Raw genomic sequence first — 24,730 nt, 5'->3', positions numbered from 1 at the left:
ATTAAAAGGTTGTTAAGGTTTTGGTAGGTAGTAAAATACTTTGTAGCTTCTTCCAGTCTGATTAAGCCTGAATTTGTCTTTAACAGGTAGTCTATAAAACCAGAATTTTTTGTGATAAATTTTTTCATCCATTTATAGAACATTAGCACCTAGTAAAACATGAAAGCATATTTATAATTTGCAAAGTTAGCTAAAATGATTTGTATCATATGCCAAAATGTGGAAACAACAATTCATTTCACCATAAGAAACAGTAGATCATTATTCAGTATTCCCACATGAAAAATTCTTAATAGTGGCCTTGTAATAACAATTACACAATGGCCATCAGTTATTAAGCATGTGCCAAAAACTGTGCTAAGACTTGCTTGCTTTAGCTTCTTTAGTCCTTACAACTTTCCAATGAGGTATAAGTTATATTACCTTCCCTATTTTACACACACACAAAAACCTGAAGCTTGGGTCAGATGGGTAACTGCAATGCTAGTAAATAACTGGGCCAGAATTTGACCCTAGGCAGTCTGACTCTAGGGTCCACTCTCTCAACTACATTGCAATGTTGCCTTTTTTCTGTGTAAAGCCTTAAAAGATGACAGTTATGAGAATATTCTAAGCAGTGCTGTGAATGAACACCAACGTAAAGATAACTAGCATTGCTTCTTGGGTTGGACTAAACTAATTAAGTCATAGGCTTGAATCCTGATCTGCCTTTAACAACTGCAATTAACATCTAATTGATTTGGCACTGCTAGGAAATAAAATAATGAAATGTTCCATATAGAAAACTGCCAGAGAAATGAAGCTTCTCTTTTCAGTGCCAAACTTCTGAAAGTGTTGTAATTACTTCTGAATTTCAAATTTCAAAAGCAGCTCTTAAATAAGTACATTATAGGCTAAGCCTTGCCATTTCAGTAATCTTGCCCTTGAAAATACCTTCTTAAAGGATATACATTTTTCCCTTTGCTACTGACTCAGAATAATTATGCTCAAATACTACACTATATTTTAATACAGTAATGCCCTCCAGGGACTGTAAGGTACAGAGGATTTATGTGCTTTCACACTACAGGACCCTAGGCTACCATGCTTGAAATGTCTGGGTTTTATAGCTTTACATCTCCCTCCTCAATGGAAGTGGTCACTTTATACAGTTGGCCATGTGCCTGCCTTTAAAAGCTCTCCTCCCCCTCCCTTTCTATCTTTTGCATTTAGTCTGGGAAACCGGGTTTTTAAAAATGGAATTGTAGGGTAAAGAAAGAATCCAGATATTATGAGGATCTCCCTAGACAACCATTCAACTCCTCTCTGTAACTCAGTTTATACATTCAAAGTAGAGATAATATTATATTATTTCAGAGTGATTATGTGCCTAAAGACAATTTATTCATGTTTAAGTTTGGGGACAGGAGAAATAAGGGACTAGATCAAGAAAATTTCGTTCTACTGTTGGCTTTCCCAACCAACTAGCTGCAAGATCTTTAAGCAAGGGTTTCAAGAGTTCTGTAATTTTAGGAAAGTTTATTTTTATTTTTCATTAGTTTGGGAGTGAAGATGTAATTTTTATACCATGATTAATGATCTAAATTTTATACCCTCTGACTTTCCTTAAATTTGAGATACATCATAGAAAACATGGACATAATCCAGCACACACACACAAACATCCAGAAATGTCTGGTAAATCCTCTGATAGAAGTGAAGTGAAGTGAAGTCGCTCAGTCGTGTCCGACTCTTTGCGACCCCATGGACTGTAGCCTATCAGGCTCCTCCGTCTATGGGATTTTCCAGGCAAGAGTGCTGGAGTGGGTTGCCATTTCCTTCTCCAGGGGATCTTCCCGACCCAGGAATTGAACCCGGGTCTCTGACATTGCGGGCAGACACTTTACCGTCTGAGCCACCAGGGAAGCCCCAAATACTCTGATACATCTAGTTAACTAGAAAAATATTCCTTCAAAATTTTCTGTAGATACTAAATATTAGACTCCTCCTGTTTAAAGGTTAAGGTTAGTAATTCTTCCCATAAAAATTCCCAATTTTCCCATAAAAATGTAAATAAAGTCATTTTTATTACACCCCATACGTGAGAGAAATCTTTAAGAAAACCAAAGTAACAGGTAGATATATTTAAGTATTGGTAGTTTACACGCATTTAAACAAAACTTTTAGAAACCAAAATGAGAACTTCAAAAGTTCAATTTTTGTTTCAAAAGTTTTTACTATAGGTTATTTTTAAATCAAATATTTTTTGATGCATTTAAATATATGATTAACAAAGCTTCATTGAAATAAGAAATGTGCTTCTTACAAAGCTGAACAAAAATATGACTTTAATGGGCGAAACTACCTTCATCACCTAATAGCATAAAAAGAATCTTCCAACATATTCTTACTAATTACAAATTCAGTAAATCTTTGATTTTGCAGCATAGTTTCTGAAATTAAAGACAATGTCTATCGACGGTATTACTAAACATGAAAACAGCCTCAAAACAGAGTCTAAGTTAAAAAAATATTGGTATTCTACTAAACAAACAAACAACAACAAAAAAACCCCACATGGCTTACAGATCAAATACTAATTTTTAGTGTAGCTTGCACTCAGGTTTTGAATATAAAAGCAATTTTAAGGTTAGCATTTCAGCAACTTATAGTACAGACAGAATATTTTAATTCATTATATCCTGTTTTCTGTAAAAAGTTAATTTCATGCACTCACTACATTGCGTTTATACTAACAAACCTCATGTTTGAATATAAATCAATGTGTGACAGATGCTTTCTCCCATTCCTATCCACTTAGCATTTTAATTCTAGAGTTTTCCTTTTGCAGCTAGGGTATTTGTGTTCAGTACCAAACAGTAAGGATGTAACAGAAGCAGAAGAGATTAAGAGGTAGAAGAATACACAGAAGAACTACACAAAAAAGGTCTTAATGACCGGGATAACTACGATGGTGTGGTTACTCACCTAGAGACAGAGATCTGGAGTGTGAAGTCAAGTGGCCCTTACAAAGCATTACTATGAACAAAGCTAGTGGAGGTGATAGAACTCCAGCTGAATTATTTAAAATCCTAAAAGATGACACTGTTGAAGTGCTGCACTCAATATGTCAGCAAATTTGGGATGCTCAGCAGTGGGCACAGAACTGGAAAAGGTCAGTTTCTCATCCAATCCCAAAGAAGGGAAATGCCAAAGAATTTTCAAGCTATCCTTCAATTGCATTCATTTCACATACTAGTAAGGTTATGCTCAAAATCCTTCAAGCTAGGCTTCCGTAGTATGTGAACTGAGAACTTCTGTACAAGCTGGATTTAGAAAAGGCAGAGAAACCAGAGATCAAATTGCCAACACCTGTTGGATCATAGAGTAAGTAAGGAAATTCCAGAAAAACATCTACTTCTGCTTCATTGACTACTCTAAAGACTTTGACTGTGTGGATCACAACAAACTGTAAAATTCTTAAAGACACAGGAATAGCAGACCACCTTATCTGTCTCCAGAGAAATCTGTATGCAGGTCAAGACAACAGTTAGAACTGGACATGGAATAACATATTGCGTCCAAATCAGGAAAGGGGTATGTCAAGGCTGTTTATTGTCACCCTGCTTATTTAACTTGTATGCAGAGAACATCATGCAAATTTCTGGGAGAAGTATCAATAACCTCAGATATACAAATGATACCACTCTAATGGCAGAAAGGGAAGAGGAACTAAAGAGCCTCTTGAGGGCAAAAGAAGAAGGCGAGAAAGATGGCTTAAAACTCAACATTTAAAAAACTAAGACCATTGGCATCCAGTCCTATCACTTCAGTGATGGGAAGCAGTGACAAGTTTTATTTTCTTGGGCTCCAAAACCACTGGAGATGGTGACTGCAGCCATGAAATTAAAAGACGCTTGCTCCTTGGAAGGAAAGTTATGACAAACCTAGACTGCATATTAAAAAGCAGAGACATTACTTTGCCAACAAAGGTCCATATAGTCAATGCTATCTATGGTTTTTCCAGTAGTCATATATGGATGTGAGAGTTGGACCATAAAGAAGGCTGAGTGCCAAAGAATTGATGCTTTCAAATTATGGTGTTGGAGAAGATTCTTGAAGAGTCCCTTGGACTTCAAGGAGATCAAACCAGTCAATCATAAAGGAAATCAGTCCTGAATATTCATTGGAAGGACTGATGTTGAAGCTCCAATACTTTGGTCACCAGACACAAAAAGCTGACTAATTGGAAAAGACCCTGATGCTGGGAAGGATTGAAGGCAAAAGGAGAAGGGGATAGCAGAGGATGAGATGGTTAGATAGCACCACAAATCAGTGGACATGAATCTGAGCAAACTCCAAGAGATAGTGGAGGACAGAGGAGCCTGGCGTACTGCAGTCCACAGGGTTGCAGAGATGGAAATGACAGCAATTAAACAACTACCACCAATGCAGTTTAGTATCTACACAACATGATTTTTAAAATGTTACATGGCATCAAAACATTGCTCTGGTCATTTTGCAGAGAAGTAATTATTTTTTCTTTTATTAACTCTGACCTGAAACATTGATAACTTTCAGACACCTTAGGTAAAATTTTATTAGAATAATAAGGTCATTACTTCCAAAGGTAGGTGCTAATCACTGGGATTTGGATCTGACAACAATAATTACAACTTATCTAAAAGCTGTTCACTAAGTTTCCATAGAAAGCAAAATGTCAAATCCTTTCAATAATACTGCATTCAATTCAAAATATGCAAGCAATGCAATATTTTATTTATAACTCTCTTAGCTTGATTATGTTGTTGTTTTTGAGTCACTAAGTTGTGTCCTAATCTTTGCAACCCGGACTGTACCCCCCAGGTTCCTCTGTTCATGGAATTTCCCAGGCAAGGATACTGGAGTGGGTTGCCATTTCCTTCTCTGGAGGATCTTCCCGACTCAGGGATTGAACCCGTGTCTCCTGTATTGACAGGTGGATTCCTTACCGCTGAGCCACCTGGGAAGCCTGAGCTTGATTTTGCAACTTGCTAATAAACCTGACTCTCTAATTTACTAATGTTGAGAACAGTGGGCTTTCCTCATAGCTCAGCTGGTAAAGAATCCGCCTGCAATGCAGGAGACCCGGGATCGTATTCATTCACTTAATAGAAACAAAATCAATCCAACAGAAAATGCAGAGGCTACTTTTAAGGGATTTTGATACAACATAACTGTGATTTTTCTGTCTCAGGTGTTAAAAGTGTGCATACTACCTATAGATATTACCTAGTGTTAAAAAGAAATTTACAGTAATTCTTTTCAAAGTTCTAAAAGGATTTTTTTAAATCAGTAAGAAGGTAAGAATATTTATTTTTTCAGTGTTTGAAGGAGGACTCATTTAGACCACTGTCTCATTTCACATGTGAGGAAAACAAGGCTGAAGAAGGTTAAATTAATACCTTCATTCAACATTTACCTACTGCTTACCTCGTACCAGCACAGTGCTAGGCAGTGGTTGGAAAGTAGTGAACAAGGCAGACAAGGTCATGCTCTCCTGCTGCTGCTGCTAAGTCTCTTCAGTCGTGTCCGACTCTGTGCGACCCCATAGATGGCAGCCCACCAGGCTCCCTGTCCCTGGGATTCTCCAGGCAAGAACACTGGAGTGGGTTGCCATTTCCTTCTCCAATGCATGAAAATGAAAAGTGAAAGCGAAGTCGCTCAGTCGTGTCCGACTCTTAGCGACCCCATGGACTGCAGCCTACCAGGCTCCCCTGTCCATGGGATTTTCCAGGCAAGAGTACTGGAGTGGGGTGCCATTGCCTTTTCCCATGCTCTCCTAGAGCTATGCTAAGATGAGGGTCTGATTAGGTCTAGGACCCGGGTCTCTTTACTGACTCGAAGAACACATGCAGCCTGTCAGTTTACCCCAAGAAGTCTAAAATCCCTTCCTACTTTCATACAGTCAGTTAGCTGGTCAAGTGAAACTGGCCATTTATTAAAGTCTTAATTATCTAGGAGTGCTACCACAAATTCTCCACCAAAGATTTGGGGGTTCCCAAAGACTGAAAGGGCACCATGACACCAACCTCAAAGTAGAAAGGCTATAAGTTTAGCTACCTAGTAAAAGAACATGAACTGGAATCAGGATACCTGAGTTTTAGTTGTGAATCTGCCAGTAACACTGTATGTGACCACAAAAAATATTTTGGGGCAGTTTTTCCAACCTTTAGTTATGGCTATTTCAAGCATGTACAAAACTGGGATAATATTATGAACCCACATGTATAAAATGTTGACCATGGTCAATAGTGATCAATATCAATATGCCTCCCTCACTCCCTTGCCAGATTATTTTGAAGCAAATCTCAGAAATTATTTAATCTTTACCCATAAAGATTTCAATATGTATCTAAAATATAATTATAACACTATTATCAAATTTAGCAATTCCTTATTATATACAGTAAACATTCAGATTTCCCAAATAGTCTCAAAATTTTTTTTACAGTTGGTCCATTTCAACCATTATCCAAATAAGCATCATGTGCCATAATCAGTTGATATGTCCCTTTCAATCAGTAGGTTTCATTTTTTTTATTTCTTGCAGTTCATGTTTTGAGGAACTAGGCTGTTCATCCTAAAGATGATTTTTTTGGGGAGGTGAAACTATTGTGTACGATACTATAATGATGGCTACATGCTATTATGCAGTTATCCAAAACCATAGAACCTACACCACCAAAAGTGAACCCTAAGGGAAACTTTGGATTTTAGGTGATTATGCTGTGTCAAAGGAGGTTTATCAGTCGTAACAATGTACCACTCTGGCGAGGGCATGTTGATAATCGGGGAGACTATACATGTATTGGGGGAGAGGTGTGTGGGAAATCTCTGTACCTTCCTCTCAGTTTTGCTGTGAATCTAAAACAGCTCTTTAAATAAGTCTTAAATAAACAAAGACACTAGGTTGTTCACCATGCAGAATTTCTCATTGTCTGAATTTTGTTGACTGCATCTCCATGGCGATATGTCATAAGGAATATTTTAAAGGAGAATATGCAGAAGAGATTGGAGGGATGGAATGGACACACATCCAAGGAAAAGTACAAAAACCTATAAGAACAGTATCAGAAAGACTGTTGCTCAGAATGTGAGAAGATTTAAAAAATACCAGAGACAGTTTTTCATTATTTTAATTTATATTAACAAGAATAACAAAAATAAACTGTAGTCTGCTTATACGTGGATAAATTATATAATGTAATAGGCTGGGCTTCCCTGGTGATTCAGATGGTAAAGAATCCACCTGCCAATGCAGGAGACGCAGGTTTGAAACCCCTGGGTCAAGAAGATTCCCTGGCGAAGGAAATGGCAGCCCACTCCATTATTCTTGCCTGGAGAATCCCATGGACAGAGGAGTCGGGCAGGCTATCAAACCAGACATGATTTGACTGAATGTACATATGTGAAAGATATATCGATTCTTTTTCTTTCCAATTAAGATTGCTGATAGTCAAACCAGAAAGGGAAAAATAAATTACAGAATGAGGAAATCGAATTCCAAAGCATTCAAAGAGGTAAGAGTTCAGTTCTTCTATCCCAGACAAATTATATCCTAGCAAAAGCTGAGAATTTATAGAGTTCAATCTTTAAAACCTCTGAAGAATCAGAGTATGGAAGAGGATATTAGGGAAAACTTTGGTGGTCAACACTGGAAAGCAGGTAGTGCTACAAACTATAAACAGATTCACTTGATGTTAATGTCAAGCAAAATTCTTAAACACATGATGAAATGGTTTAAGGGCCTTAGGTGTGGAGAAAAGATACTCTTATTTAAGAAAAAGCATTCACAGAAAGCCAAACATGCAAAATTAATTTTCTTTTTTGATAGGGTTACTGGCCTAGCACATAAAGAACATACTGTACACACAAAAAAATCTGGATATTTTTGTATAAAAATTTGTACTAAATTTTATAATTCTCTCTAGATATCCTTTTAGACAACAAAGGGATGTAGGCTAGAATACACTTAGGTGGGCTTGTAACTGGCTAAACATAATTCAAGGTGTGCTGATTAATGGATAAATGAAAAACCATAAGGAAATGATGGCACAAAGTTGGAGGGCTTAGGGAATATACTAGCTGACAGTATCCAAAAATGTTCTTGTGTCTCTTATGTCTCCTGCATTGGCAGGCATAAGAAAACTATTATGTCCTGAACAAGGTGGGGGGTAAATTCTACTCTACTTCCCACTTTAGAATATCATGTGTCATTGGGATACCATATTTTAAAAGAAACATAAAATGGAACATATCCAAAAGAGAAACCAATTTGGTGAATGTTTCAGAAACTGAGTAGGATGATACAAAATATTGCTGCTGCTGCTGCTAAGTCACTTCAGTCATGTCCAACTCTGTGCGACCCCATAGACGGCAGCCCACCAGGCTCCCCCGTCCCTGGGATTCTCCAGGCAAGAACACTGGAGTGGGTTGCCATTTCCTTCTCCTAAGGATGGCTAATCCAGAGAAGATAAGACAGAAATGACTGCCTCTTGACTTTTTTGACTTTGGTTTTATTTTGGAAAGTATAAGCAGAGAAACTTTGCATCTAGGCTAATTTTCTTACTGAAGTCTGTCTTAACTTTTAAACTGTTATTCTATATTTGATATGTACAAGAGTATAATGTAGCATGTACATGTAATTATTAAGCACAATAAACAAACTAAACTGTGACTCACTAGGTTACCTGAGAATGAGAACAGCATCAAGATCAGAGCAGTACTGCGTGCTATATTCTGATGCCTTTGTCTTAGAGGGAACCACTAGCCCAGATCTGACTTACTGTTCCCTTACTTATTTTTAAAATGCCATGTATCTCTGAACAATATATTAAGTTTTGTTATTTCTGAGGTCTGTTTTCGGGAATGCACTTACAAAGAAAAAAAGAGCTGGACTCTTAAAATTAACATTGCAAAAATCTTGGTATTCATGTCAGAGTACATAAAGGTGACCCTTGTCACTACATACTCAGTTGTATTTAAGTCTCACAATCATGCCCATACCTACTAGTCTCCTTCTGCTTCTCCTTCACCTAGGGTTGCCACATTTAGCAATGATAAATATAGGCAGCTCAGTTAAATTCCAGTTTAAGTATGTTTATCTGAAATTGGGGTTTAATTGGGAGGCCTGTATTTTATCTGGCAACTCTACCCTATCCCTAAATTAATTAGGTGGACGATTAATTCTATGATCTGTTCGTGTGTGATAAAGGAACAAAGTAGGAGGATTTGTATGGCCAATGTCCTTGTATAAATATTAATCTAAGTATTAAACAGCATTTACTGACTGGGGAAAAAAGTAGAACATCTGTGAATTTAGTCAAAGTTTTTCCAGACAATGCATTCAGTAGACCTGACCAAATGCAAATATTGTATATACACTATTATATACATTTTTCAAAAACACTCTGTGAAGAACAGGAAGGTGTATTATTAACAGCTTCATTATTTTGACTTAGATTGAATCCCTCAAAAAAACAAGATGGCTACTGTAACAAACTGATAAATCCTTTGATATGTAAATTGACTTATAATCATTATTTATAAAGATATATCATTTGAAACTATCCTCATGTTAAAAATGAACTTAAGCTATATAGGTCAAATAAAGATCAGCAGTCAACTTTCTGGATAAATATCAATTAAAATTATGTTGTCATTAAAAAGGGATTAGGTTACTGTATTTACAGAGTCATAGGGGCTTCCCTGGTGGCTCAGAGGGTAAAGCGTCTGCCTGCAACGCAGGAGACCGGGGTTCGATTCCTAGGTCAGGAAGATCCCCTGGAGAAGGAAATGGCAATCCACTCCAGCACTGTTGCCTGGAAAATCCCATGGAAGGAGGAGCCTGATAGGCTACAGTCCATGGGGTCACAAAGAGTCGGACACGACTGAGCGACCACTTTCACTTTATAAAGGGGATGTAAGAAACATTTCAGATATTTTTCAATATTTTTCAATCAAGAAAACTAATGAACCTTCTACAATATGAGGTAGAACCTGCTTTTCAATTCTGTCTCAACATCTTCCCACAACCTGAAGCACGAATAGCTCCTATATTTGAATGGTAATCAATACAAGTGTGCATTAAGAACACATATAGATTATATTTCTCAAATAGAAGCCAGTTGCATTCCCTTCCCTGTCTTACTGCAAAATCTGCATTTTGAAATCAAGTATAGACATGGCTGACTACTGCAGGAGTCTAACTTGTTTTTCACAGCTTCAGCAAGTGGTTTCTCTCTAGGCAATCACTGGATCACCTTTTCCAACTTTTAAACTCAAATATTCATCACTCATGCACTAAGGCTTTAGGATAATTGGTGTTTAAAGGTCCACTTTAAAAGAGAACATTGAATTTCTATAATTTCAAAGAGGCAGATCCCATAGGCCATTCTACCTCTAGTTTCTCACCCTTTAGCTATAGACAGATCCTACTGCCTTTGGGGTTTGGTGTTTCTCTTACCTCTTACCTGAGAGTTATCTGAAAAAAACAAAACAAAACCTTTAACCCTTCTGAGAATAGGGAGGAAGGAATGTGCAGACTAAACCTGACACCTACTTCACAGTCAACTAAATAACTGGGAACTCAAAGACCCACTACACAAAATGTAAGAACGATCTCACATTTAACATCCCTATTTCTAGACTTCTGGATGAAATTGGGCAACAAAGAAAAACAGTCTAACAAGGTCTTCTTTTCTTTTTCTGTCAGTAAAAGGACTCGTTTTTTATTTTAGGTTCTGAGGAAAAAACGTAGTTGGCTCTGAAGAAGCCTCTTGTCAGGTTGCAAAATTCCTGACAGACTCTTAAGGAGGTTAAAAAGAGTAATGACACAGAAGGAAGGAGTATAGAGTGAGTCAGTGAGAATAAAGCTGGTGGCTTGGCAAACATTTTTCTTATAAGAAGGTGGCTACCAAGGGCTTAGTGGAGAACTGCCTCATAGCTTGATTTTGTTTTTATCCACCTTTTTTTGCCTTTGCCATCGGGAAAATATAAAAGTAGGATGAGCTTAAGCAGTACATCAATGAACTGAATCAAGCAGAGCAAAGAACAGCTCACCTGTACAAAGGTTTGGGATTCTAAGGTCCTTGAGGTGAAAAGGAGATAAGCATAGATAAGGCCCTAGCTAGCCATTAAAATAAGTAAGTAATTAAAGGGTTTTGATTTCCAAAGCCCAGCAAGCTGAAATATGAAGATCTGATAGCAAACTAAGACCAACACAAAAGTGCTCAGTCTAAACTAGTAATCAGAAAGGTTCTGGTGCTCACAAAACACTGACATGAGGATTTCTTCCCACTTAGGCCAGGCAAGAGAAAAACAAAAACAAAGCAAAATTCAAAATCAAAAACAAAACAAAACCTCAAGTTGAAAAAGAACAGTTCAAATTTAGAGAATAATATACTGGGTTTTACTTTTTTTAAATCTTGCTCTAAGTGCATAGTTTTTAAAAATTTGTTCACTGGAATGAAAATGTATACACTGATGCATATACATCATTAATAAATGTATTTATTAATTAGTTACATTCTTATGGCAAGTTTTACTAGATTATATGCTAAGCATAAAAGTCCCCACAGAAGGAGGTTTCCCTTGATACATGGTAATACTGGCTTATTAACAAGATTAATAAAAAATGGAGAATATACTTATAGTTATCAATAGGGAATTAACCAAACCCTCAAGATGTGAATTAATATTTTTAATATTCTTTGAAGTGCCATTTTAAAGTACTATGAAAGTCAAGAAGCAGAATATGTCTAAAATACCTAATGACTATTTTATCACTGGTATTAACAGAAATAGATGGTGAGAAAGTTTGGCACAATGGTTCTATGTTTTCTGAAAGTGGGTTTTGTGGCAACATTTGTAAGTGATCTATAATGAAATCAAAGGAAACTTTATAATGAAATATAATTCCAGTCATATATAAAGTAATTACAAACCTGACGTGGACCTTAAGCAACTAAATATTGTCTAAAATGACAAGCTGATTTTTCAAAACTGATTTATGTAATTCATGTAGTTTTATGTCATATTTCTGAAAGAACAGCTTGATAATCTATTTATTGATAAAATAACAGAATAATCACTTCTCTGTACCTGCTCAAGAATTCTAAACTAAAAACATTCTACCCTGCACATTTACAACCATTCAATAAATACTCACATTCAAACAGTAACTCCAGGGTAGGGCAGCTATATCAACGTTCCAAACTGTCAAACTGGATTAGATAAAAGCCACATCTATTAATGATTTAAAATAATTTCTAGAAAATTGCAGCAGAAACAGATGGCTAAATTTACTACTGTCTGGAAAAGTCAATACTAATGCCATCGTGCTAAATCACTTTGTAACTTACTTCTTAGAAAGTAAACAAGATTTTTGTCTACAGGCCACTTTACAGAAGCTTTATCAAGTTAATGTGCTAATATAGTTTTTAAGTTATCTAAAACATTCATTGGTGTACTAATCTTATTTTATTTTTTTTTTTTTTAATTTATTTATTTATTTTTAATTTTTACTTTACAATTCTGTATTGGTTTTGGCATAGATGGTGTACTAATCTTAAAAAGTAAATGCCAGTAACTTCTAAGGTCACCTCACATAAAAATTAAGAGCACTAAAGAAACTGTCACAACTCCCCTTTTAAAAAAATGTAACCAAATCAATTATATTATCAATGAACCAATTATTCAGACTTTGAGATTCTTTTTCTCCTTCTGAGTTCACTACTTATCACCAAAGATTGGCAGAGGAACAAAAAAAAAATCAAACTAAATCACACACAAAACATTACTGTTATTTCTGATAAAAGATTTGATGAGAAAGGAAGTTGTAAACTAACAACTGAACTGAGAGTTTGGTATAACTCGTAACATTTAATTATTCATATTCTCCCTCAATATTATGAATAATTGAAAATGACATATTTCAGTAATTAAGCATTTTAGTTTATAAATTCTACTTTTATGATTTATCTGAATTTCTACTTCTGCATTCTTTATTGAAGGTGTATTTAAAACCTGATAAAATATTCTAGAAAAATCTCAAATTACCTAGAATGCTTACCTATATAAAACAATCTGTAGGCCAAGTTTATTATTAAAAATATTATTCATCCTTATTCCACCTTAAATAGTAATTATTGAGAATATAATTTTTCTAATTAGCTACTGGAATGCCATTTTTCTCATTAATTTCATAGCCAAAATGTTTGACCAGCTGGAAAATATTAAAAACCACCACATGCATTCATTGTGACTGCTAGAAAACACCTCTGAAGAGGAAGGCAGGGCGGGGAGAAACATTGTGTTTCCAATTAGTGACTTGTAGCTAAAAATATGAACCAGAGTTATACTGCAAAAAAAAAAGGAAAAAAAAATGTGGTCTAAACAACTAACAACCTACAAAACAACTACAGAAAAGAAAAATCTGGGATCAAGACTTTTTGATGAAGCACAGAAGCCCAAATCAGCAGTGTCTCACATCTTGAGGAGTTTTCCCTTAGAACATAGAAAGAACATACCCTTTGAAATGTAGTAGCAGTGTCTGGGATTCCAGCTTTTTCAGGAGCAAGGTCATTTTCTGACCTAGCTACCATAGCATAATCAATTTCTTTAAAGTATAAAAAGAAAAGCATTTAAAATACTGCTTTTTGTTGTTTTCAAGAGTGAATTAAGGGGGGGGAAAAAGAAAAAAAAAAGAGTGAATTATACATACCCAACTGGCAGGAGAGTCAGCCTCATCATTTTAATAATTCATGTTTAAAACATATCATCGAAAAATATTTATAGCTTAGAAAAGTGAAGTGGGAGGGACCTAATGTTTTACATCTTCATTCAAAATCATCATTTAAGTATCACAAACTAGTGAAATTCCACTTTTGCTAGCTGATCCCTGTTCACCCTGAGCTGTTTATTTGCAAAATTAACATAACTGTCCTGTCTCACAAAAATTGTCCTACCTTACAGAACTGCAGGATAGTCAGAAGAGATAATGTAAATAAAATACTTTGAAAATTAATGTCCAACATTAATTGACAGTATGGCATTACTATTCTTTGCATGTTTAACAACATGCAGGACTATAATACTTCTTTCTTATTGGGAATACATTCAATCCTGGGTGGGGGGAGGTTGGTAACAAGAAATCGATATGATTGCAGGATAACTGGCAACACTTCCCAAGGCTTCACTGTTAGCACAATATTTACTGAATACAGAATGTACCCAAGTTACAAAGGTCCTATAAATCTAAACCACTGTCTTTGCCTCAGTCCCCTCCACTTTTTCCCTTCACTCTTATAGGAACCAGTATGTACAGGAATGGGAAGTGGAAGTGAAGATTGGAGAGAAACCAGGAAGTTCAAAAGTACTGCTAGAAGAAATTGTGAAAGGAAGCGGAAAACCACAGAGCATCCCTATTGCCACCAAGGATAGGTGATGCTTTTGAACTGTGGTGTTGGAGAAGACTCTTGAGAGTCCCTTGGACTGCAAGGATCAAACCAGTCAATCCTAAAGGAAATCAGTCCTGAATATTCATTGGAAGGACTGATGCTGAAGCTCCAATACTTTGGCCACCGGATACGAAGAGCTGCCTCATTGGAAAAGACCCTGATGCTGGGAAAGAATGAGGGCAGGAAGAGAAGGGGACGACAAAGGATGAGACGGTTGGATGCCATCACCGACTCGATGGACGTGAGTTTGAGCAAGCTCTGGGAGATGGTGAAGGACAGGGAAGCCTGGCGTTCTGCAGTCCATGGGGTCACAAAGAGTCAGACACAAATGAGCGACTGAACAACAACAACACATCAACTGCAGACATCTCTCCACCCAGGAAAATATGGCAAAGGTTAAAAGTTAACAAACGGGAGCTTTGACCTGGGATAAAACAGGTATAGCAAAGTTCACTTAGAGGAAAAAAGACTGATCTCTGTACTTAGCTTTAATCTCTAAAGCCAATCCAATAAAGATAAAATTGCATAATACTGACAAACCCACTCACTTTCACTCACAAAGGTACTAGTTTTATCAAGCTACCTATGCCTTCTGCTCACCTATCGTCCACTAATCCAGTGCTCCACTCTACCTGTGACACTAACCAATCCCACTTACCAATGCATCTGCTATATCCAATTTAACCAATCTTTCCCTTATTCATCCCCAAAGACCCACCCATTCATTATATTTCATCCACCACTGTTTCTTCTCACTTGTTAAGGAAGAATAAATTATTACACCAGGGAATCTCTGTACTAATGACCTTGAGGTAAGCTAGGAAGGAGAAAGCTGGGGGTGAATGGGGTGGAACTGGGGCTGAGAAGAAATGTTCAAACCACCTGTCATTTGGGTAGATAAGCATATTTTAAAAGTTATTTTTTTTAAAAACCACACAAATTGTTATTAGTACTGCTAATAACTAGAACCCTAACAACAGACTGGTTCCAAACAGGAAAAGGAGTACGTCAAGGCTGTATATTGTCACCCTGCTTATTTAATTTATATGCAAAGTACATCATGAGAAACGCGGGACTGGAAGAAGCACAAGCTGGAATCAAGGTTGCCGGGAGAAATATCAATAACCTTAGATATGCAGATGACACCACCCTTATGGCAGAAAGTGAAGAAGAACTAAAGAGCCTCTTGATGAAAGTGAAAGAGGAGAGTGAAAAAGTTGGCTTAAAACTCAACATTCAGAAAACTAAGATCATGGCATCTGGTCCCATCACTTCATGGGAAAAAGATGCGGAAACAGTGGAAACAGTGTCAGACTTTATTTTGGGGGGCTCCAAAATTCCTGCAGATGGTGACTGCAGCCATGAAATTAAAAGATGCTTACTACTTGGAAGAAAAGTTATGACCAACCTAGACAGCATATTCAAAAGCAAAGACATTACTTTGCCGACAAAGGTCCATCTAGCCAAGGCTATGGTTTTTCCTGTGGTCATGTATGGATGTGAGAGTTGGACTGTGAAGAAGGCTGAGCACCGAAGAATTGATGGTTTTGAACTGTGGTGTTGGAGAAGACTCTTGCGAGTCCCTTGGACTGCAAGGAGATCCAACCAGTCCAGTCTAAAGGAGATCAGTCCTGGGTGTTCTTTGGAAGGACTGATGCTAAAACTGAAAGTCCAATACTTTGGCCACCTCATTCGAAGAGTTGACTCATTGGAAAAGAATCTGATGCTGGGAGGGATTGGGGGCAGGAGGAGAAGGGGACGACAGGATTAGATGGCTGGATGGCATCACCGACTTGATGGACATGAGTTTGGGAGAACTCCGGGAGTTGGTGATGGACAAGGAGGCAAAGAGTCAGACACGACTGAGTGACTGAACGTAACTGAATAACTAGAAAAATAATTTCCTCTGTTTCCCAATTTAAATAAAGATGTTCAGAAACAAATTTAAAAGAGGACTATGGATATTAAGTTCATCCATGGCTAGTCTTTCCAGTTCAAGAGTGATGCCAGAAAGAACACTTTTACCTCTTCTCTTGAGCCTACTTAGTAACCAGGATGCCTGCTTCTGAGAAAATGGTTTGAATACAGCTCTATATTCTATTTATTGGTTCTCTAAAGAGTTTGACCTGTGGTTCATAAGAATGCTCACAGTTCAATGAGTTTGTACTGGAACAGTCTATTACAATTAGTAGTGGTCAAGTACATTTTATACAGGTATGGCTTCCTCTGTACAGGCTGCCTACTGGAAAACATTAAAGTTTTCTGTCAGTACTTTCCAAAATTTTTATGGTTCATCCTAGGCCTTTAAAAAAAATTCCTATCCTCCCTTCCCCCTTTATTTAAAAAATTTTAGGGATTAGGGTCCTGTGGATAAAGTAAAACCTTTTCTGCTCTGTAGCCTATTTGTGCAATTAAAATAAAGTTCTCCTTGGGGCATCATCAGAATTTAGTAACTACAGTTTTGAATAGGATAAACTAATCTTAAAATGCTTTAAGATTAAATGCTTTTAATTTTAAATGCTCTTAAACCATTCAAACAATTTAAAAATAAAAATTCAAGCCAGGAAATTTTAATTTAATCATTTCACAAACTCAGAAGCTTACTACATAATATTCTAATTCAGAAAGACAAATATTTCTTGAAAAGTACACAACATATCTTAAGAGAAATTCTACTCTGATTTTTAAAAACACATTACTTATTGTTATATATTGAAACACACACCAAAATTGGTTAAAGCATTAAAAGATTAACCACCTCGGTTAAACTGGAAGATTAATTAGGCATATTTAGAAAGATTAATCAGGCATATATTTATTACTACACCATATAATATTAACAAGCATGAGCACCAAAATCAAACATTAACACAAACATTATATAAACTACTATATGAACTATCAGTTTATATATTCTAAATATTTCTTCAACATTCTTATTTTTAGCAAGACAAACATGTTTGTAACTTAACTATTTTAGTTATTTGAATTCTGAGGTTTTTACGAGATTTTAAAAAACAGAACATAATAAAGATCTGTACAACTATTCAATCTTTACGTTTCTTTTCCCATTTATCAAAGGCTGCAAAAGAAAGATAAACTTTCCTATTAAACTGCTAAACTGTTTTCCAAAATTAGAATGAAAAGTCCAAACATTCTTTCTGCTATCTACAGAAATAATTTTTGGTAGAAGCCAGATTATTTATTTGTGAATTGATGAATCAAGGTACTTTTAAGTCACTTCAGCTAGCTGGTGATGACATAAAGTCTAAAATCATATTTGTATATATTTGTTAAATGGTAACTCGATCTTGAAATTTATTCTAGCTGATATGACAAATGGATGGCCATTGAATGCCAGTGATGTAATGCATTCAATCTTCAAGAGAATGACTAACAATGGAACTGATAAAATTAGCATGAGAGAAATATTGCTTAAACATGTTCCTGTTAAATTCTGTATGTTTAAAATGTTTGGGGACAAAAAGGTTTTGTGAACTTAAAACCAATTGACCCTAATGGAATGCGAAGCTAAAACTGTCAGACAGCTGCAGCTGGTAATAAAATGCTAAGATCTGGAGGGCTTTAGCAGAACCTGATTATATGGTAATCCTAGTATCTGAGCAGGCAAAAGAGCTAGAAAAATAACTGATAGGCTGGTTGCTATAGTAACCAAGATAAATTTGTATAGGACTGGGGAAAAACATTGGGGTTGCCATCAGGTACGAGGCCCACATTATGTCTTATGCAGTTTTTCCACAATTTTGAATCATGAGATGACAGACTAATACAAAGGCTGCTCAGTCTGAAATAAGAGAACAGATAAGATTCCACTCTGAAGAGTAAGGAAAGCACCCAATTAAAGGTTTAGCTTGTTAGCAGAATAATATCTGACAGCAAGGGTGGAACAAACCTTGTGAAAGTTTGTAGAAATTAGCTTAGCTGTGGGTAGAAAACAAAAATGTAGGTTAATTAGCAATTCAAGTTAAATATCAGTAGGGCATCATAAAGTACCTACAATTTTTATTACTTTAAATTCTTATAGACTATTAATCTCTCACAGAAAGAGTTGTTTAATTTACTGTATAGGTGTGTATCTAAAACAATACTAAATACTGTGATTCATCTGATCTCAGTTATCCATGTCCCAGTAAGCAGTCTGAGAACCTGTCTCTTGGCTTCGGGGGCTACCTTCACCACCTACTCCATCACCATCACCACCACCCTGGCCTCCACCTACGTATCCCAGGAAGTAATCACCAGAATTGCAGGCAGAGTTTGAGGAGGAAACAAACAGCCTCTTCAAGGTGCTTGCCTGGCAAATTCACCTGACTTTGTCAAAATCGAAACAATGAGCTGAAAAGAACACAAGGACTGTCATGTACTGTGAAGGTGATACAGGTCTCAAACAACAACAATTAGAAGCTACTTTTTATTCTGTAGGACCATCATTGAACCGTCAACATCCTAAAACTATATAGGTTTTTAACATTTTTAAAGATCAAATTTTATCTATCCTATTTTTTGAAGTAGGTTACCCCAAGAACAGAATAAAGTTTTCAGTTTTAAGAGTTTGTACAGATTCAAATTGAGTCCCCAAACTGCAGTACTGCTTCGGACCGTCCTACTTCCATGAGTTACCAAACTGACAGTTGGAGGCCACTAAATTTAGTGCATATTACTAATTAATATGCAAAAGGTCCCCTCCCACCTCTACATGATGCTACATGGTGTGATTAAAAAAGCATATGTAAATATATTTCTATCAATCCACAAAGCCAATAGCAATCAAATATAATTCATCTATGCTTCCAGGCCAACCCATGAACAGCCATTTTTAATAAGGTTGTTAAATAACAGCTTATTTTTAATAGGGCTGTTAAATAACCCATATCACGCAAATAATTTTTAATTGAAATGCATCAATTTTCAATTCAGAGAGAAATGTTTCTGATGTCCAAGTGAAAAACTGAGTTTTCAACAAAGGCAGTTAGGCAACTTTTTATTTTTTAGACCAAACAACTCGTTGGGACAGTTTGATCTCAGTTCTTACTACTTAAAAATCAAGACTTGGGTTATTACTCCAATCTAAAATAATAGACCACAATTGACAATAAACTAACAAAACAAATAACCATCCCTGTTCTTTTTTTTTTTTTTTACTTTATTTTACTTTACAATACTGTAATGGTTTTGCCATACATCAACATGAATCCGCCATGGGTGTACACGTGTTCCCAATCCTGAACCCCACTCCCTCCCCACATCCCTGTTCTTATATTAGCTGTTCGTTCTGTCACCGTTTTTTCATCCAGACTTGGAGAAAATTAGTGCGCAAAAGTGAGGATCCTAGAATATTCCATGTCCTCTGACAGCAAGACATGAAAGAAACAAGAATCATATTAGATGTAGTTGACTATCTCAGGAGTCCTGCTAACAGAGTATGTGCCAGAAACCTACAGCAGGAATAGCTGCGAAACTTTCCTTCCTTCTCAGACAAGGCATCATGGTATAAATGAGGAATCAGGAGACTTGGGTTCTAGTTCTGAGTTTGCCACTAATCAGCAATGTGTCACTTCCCCTCTCTGAGCATAGTTTCTCTTTCAGTTAAATGGAAGAGCTGGGCTAAATGATCTTCTGTCCCTTCCTACTCTAAAAATTTTACCATTTCTTCCAATAAAAAAAAAATAAAGAATGCTCAAAACATCACGTTTGTTTTTACTACATGTTCTCAGTGCAAGCCTTTAGTATGTATATGCATAATCCACACAAAACAGCACAAACATTCATTTCACATATAATTTACCCAGTAAACTTCAAATTTCAAATCTACAGGTCTTAAATCATGTACAAAATACCATCAAGTCTGTTAAACTCTCCTCAAATTAAAGATGAGGAAATGAAATGACTCATACATAGTCCAGGGCTTTTTTGTACTATATCAAACTTTCTCCTCCCTTTCCTGCTTTATCAAAAGATAAATAGCAGAAGATAATTCTAGACAGTGAAACTGATCTGGATTCAAGTCCTAACTTTGCCATTAGTTTGCTGTGGTACCTTGGACAAGTCCCTTTCCTTTCTCGGGGCTTTGGCTTTCACAGTTTACATGAAGGAGTTAAACCAGATGTCCCTTCCAGCTGTAACATGCTATGATCTTATAACAGCCCTATCTGACAAAACAAAATACACATTCTTGAAAGAGAAAGTGGGAATTTCTAGTCAAGAGAACTGAAGTTTGGGCTACTAGTTTTAAATATATGCATCAGTTCAACTTAGGAAGTTGGTCCTAAAGCATTTGACTCAAGTATCTCTTGGAGGAAATTACCTTGAATACACACACGCCCCCCACACACACCACCCACACACCCACACACCACCCACACACCCACACACCCCACATACCCCACACACCCAGTATGGGGCAGCTATGATGTACTAGAAAAAAATACTGGAGTAAGAGTCCAAAGAACTGGTTTCAAATCTCCCAGCTGTCACTTACAAGCTGTGTCCCCTAGGCCAATTTATTAACCTCTTTGAGCCTAAGGTTCCTCATTAAAATGGAGAAAAGAATAAGGAAATCTGACCTAAAATATCAATCAAAATAAAGCGTTGTAATTGTGATGTACATTGCAAAGCTGGACAAGTGGAGTTGATCTCCCACTGTGGAAAAGTAGCTGCATTCAAATCAAGTCATCCTATAAAAAACTGGACTGATTTTTAACTTTATTAACTCTGATTTCAAAGAGTAGAATAACAACGCTGAAGACACCATTGGAAGGGGAAAAGAAGAAAGAAATCAGTTTTAGGAAATGGATTGTTTATCTGGATTCTGCTAATTAACGAAACATGAGATAACTCTCAACAGCCTACTCAGTTTACTACAATCTGGTGAAATGTTCTGTGTAGTCTAGAACATGCAATGCAAGGAACATTTCTTAAAGTGCCCAAACCGGGTCGGTTAACCTCTTAGAGTGCATACGGTGTAAATCTCCGAGTGTATCTCAAGGGAGAGAAGATACTTCTAATAACTGATATCTGATACCATATGTTTTCACAAATCAAGATTTCTCGCTCATTTCTAGGTTGTTAGTTACCCAGCCAAGTTTCCTCACAGTACCTTATGCAAATAACAAAAACTGTCACAAAGGACAGAGGGAATGTTAATAATGCCAACCTTGTGCAGTTCTCTCAGTACTGCTAGTTCTTTTCAGATTAAATTCTCCAGTAGAGTTTAATTTCCTTCGAAATCCCCTCAATAATGCAGGATGGAGCCTTGAAATTCATAGACTGACAGTAGTTTTACCCATAGATCTCAACATCCTCAATATTTGGGCAGGTTAGAGTTAAAATCAGAAGGCTGGGTCCTAAGAGATGTTTTTACTTTTTACCTAGCATATCAAAGGATCAAAGTGCTTGAGAAGTTTATTATCACAGGAGGGAAGAAGTGACTAGCAATTCTATCAAAATGACTCATTCAGTTTAGATAAGTTAAATAACTCCAAGTTGTGCATACTTCCTCCCAAAGTAAGCACCCTGTGAAGTTAAATTTGCTAATTACAAGAAAGGAAGGAGAAGGGAATGAACACTGGAGTTCTTTCTGCCAGGTACTGGACTACTAGGCAGTTTACACAGGTCCTGATGTAGCTGTTCTTCAAAATTAAATGTTACATTCATTGAAAAGAAACAATAGTCATACAGCTCTAAATTTATTAAATCAAATGATAACTTTAAGGGGAATACCCGGAAGACAAAATTTAATTTCACAGGACTCCTATATACTTGGAAATCCAAGTGAATTTTCTATCCTCTACCATCTAGCTGTGAATTTGTGAAGTTAAAGGAGATTCAATGCCATCTCAAGATTGACGATTGCCACCTTCAAATCCTGTACTAGTGATTTGAAGGTTGGTGGAAACACACTCATTAATGACCTACCAACATATATTTTCTCTGCTTTTGTTGCTGTAACTTTTGGGGTACATATTATATATAATACCTATTCAGTTTTAGAATGACTTGTAGAATATACAGATAATATTAATTTGCATTAAGGTATTTCTTCCACGGGTAAGCTTGCAAATTGAAGGCAGCTGACTTTTGGAACCATATTAGTGACTTTTACAGTAACATGACAAATTTTACCCATTTTCAAGTTCTTATAGCACGAAAATGTATTTCACTGCCTCTAGTGCCACACAAGACCAGTAGTTCGGTGAACTCGCTTTAAACATTATTCGGGAGTGGGTCAGTAGAAGTCCCAGGCAAGCGAAGCATTCCAACTACTGTAGTTCCTACTCAGAATCTCCCTATTAATCACCACTAAAACATTTTGCAGAAAAAGAGCGCAAAGCTGTGGCTCTCCTTCCAACCACAGATTACTCAGCACTTGTTTGTATCGCTGTAGTCGGTTGTACACATTTCTGTACGGCAACTCTTTTAAGACCGCAGTCTCGCTATACAGTACTGTAAAGGAACTCATCTTCGATTTCCTCTGCCTCATGACAAGGTGCTATTTTAATAAAACACCGTGGATCTAGAGTAAATCAGCTAGAGGACTTTCCTAAGTAAACACCCAGTCTTCCCCCTCCCAGTGCTCTGCTCCTTTTCTTTTTGTGCAACCAAAAGAGGACAGCAAATAGGGAGAAGTAGAGACACCTCTGAATCGGATAGGTAAGTAAGCGGTAAAAGAAGAAAAGAAACCCGTCACTGCAATTCCTGTTACCGCTCCTTTAATCTATGGCCCCCAAGGCCAAAACGGATGTTTCAAGGTAAGCTCTGAAACCCTCAAATACACATCTCTGGCTCTCGAGCTCGTAAACTGTCCCACCTCACAGAAAGCTGGACAAGAGAAAGCGGCTCCGAGAGAAGCCCGGGGGCCATTTACCAGGGCCAAGAGGGGGCTTTGCCCGAGGTGGGCGACTGCCCTCCCCGGAACTCACTCTGAAGTAGCCGAGGGAGACGGAGGGGCTGCGGCGACGGGACCTGGAAGGGCTGTAGGGGGAAGGCACAGGGGAAGCCAGGAGACGGGGACAACTGGCTTCTGGGCCAGGGCTCCGGTTACTTACCCGGTAGGGTCGCCGCCCTCAAGGTGCACATCTTCAGGGGCATCAAAGAATTCCTCCGTGTCGCTTTCCGACGCCATTTATAGGACACACCCGCGGGTGAGGGGGCCGGCGCCGCCTGGAGGGAGGGTGACTCTCGTCTCCTCCTAGTCGTCCTCCACACCGGCGAACCGTGGGGAGGTGGGTCCCGGGGAGGATGAGGAGGGAGCAGACGATCTGAAGAGAGGAGCTGGACAGGGGGCCGCCGGCAAGTGCCGGACTGAGGCAATAACCGGCAGAGCGGCCGTCTGAGGAGGCGGCGGTGGATCCAGGGACTGTTGCTGCCGCCGCTCCCGGCGATAGGTGTGTGAAGAGAGCGAAAGAGGCGGTGGCTCTCCTCAGTGGGGGAGGACGGGCGCGCGGACGACAGCAGCTCCAATATCTCCCGCAGCAGCAATTACAGCTGCTGGGAGAGCCAGCAAAACACGGACGCGCACCTACCCTCGCGAGATTTCGGGAGGGGCCGGTGGGGCGTGGGTGGGGCGAAGAGGAGGCGGGGGCGGTTCCTGAGAGGCAGAGCTCAGATTTTTTGTACTCTAGAAGCCTATCAAAACGGCGCAAGCGCCGTTGAGGGCGTTCGGTGAGGGCCGGAAGTAGTGGGGAAGGATGGGGATGAGTGTTCTGAGGGGAGGAGTCTAGAGCCTACGCCTGAGCGACGCGGTCTCCCGACTTTGTGGGAGCACGCCTGATGTAGGTGGGGTTCGGCAGAGTGTCCCATTCACTAACTGCAGTTCTAAACAGAGGCATTTTTAGAGGGGTGATTTGGAGTTTGCTGTTTTTCTTATGAGGAAATGGTGTCGGGATAAGTTGGCATTGTGGTTTAAATTTTCGTCGATTTAATTTATCCAAGCCCAGATTCCCAAACCCTAGGGAGTAGGCGGGTCCACCTCCTCTAGCGTTATGGGGCATAACCTGTGCTATTTAATACAAGATCTCTAATTGACATCTCTAGATAGGATCCTGCTGGCCAGAGGGTGGGGTCCAGGAGAGATAGTGGGGAGTGTGCCAGTTCGATGGAGTAATGATGGATTTGTTGCTGGAGCTGAGCCACTGTAGGGCCTCCGGTTACTTTCTCTTTACAGATAACTATTGTTGCCACACTTAACGGGAGAGAAATTCTTACATACTGGTAAATATGTGCATCAGTCA

The 24,730-nt window shown here is 37.9% G+C and overlaps 1 protein-coding gene across 1 annotated transcript in view; it reads right to left on the bottom strand.

Moving 5' to 3' along the window:
• Nucleotides 1–24,047, bottom strand: part of WDR44 (WD repeat domain 44) — an 89,950-nt gene extending 65,903 nt beyond the window's left edge. Inside the window, exon 1 of the mRNA XM_040265133.1 lies at nucleotides 23,546–24,047. Within this exon, the coding sequence (XP_040121067.1) occupies nucleotides 23,546–23,622 (77 nt within the window). The 5' untranslated portion in view covers nucleotides 23,623–24,047. The remainder of the gene's footprint in view (nucleotides 1–23,545) is intronic.
• Between the last annotated feature and the right edge of the window lie 683 nt (nucleotides 24,048–24,730).

The sequence above is a fragment of the Oryx dammah genome, unplaced genomic scaffold, assembly GCF_014754425.2.
Source record: "Oryx dammah isolate SB20612 unplaced genomic scaffold, SCBI_Odam_1.1 HiC_scaffold_23, whole genome shotgun sequence".
In the NCBI taxonomy this organism is placed as follows: domain Eukaryota; kingdom Metazoa; phylum Chordata; class Mammalia; order Artiodactyla; family Bovidae; genus Oryx; species Oryx dammah.
This window is presented reverse-complemented; position numbering and strand designations above follow the sequence as displayed.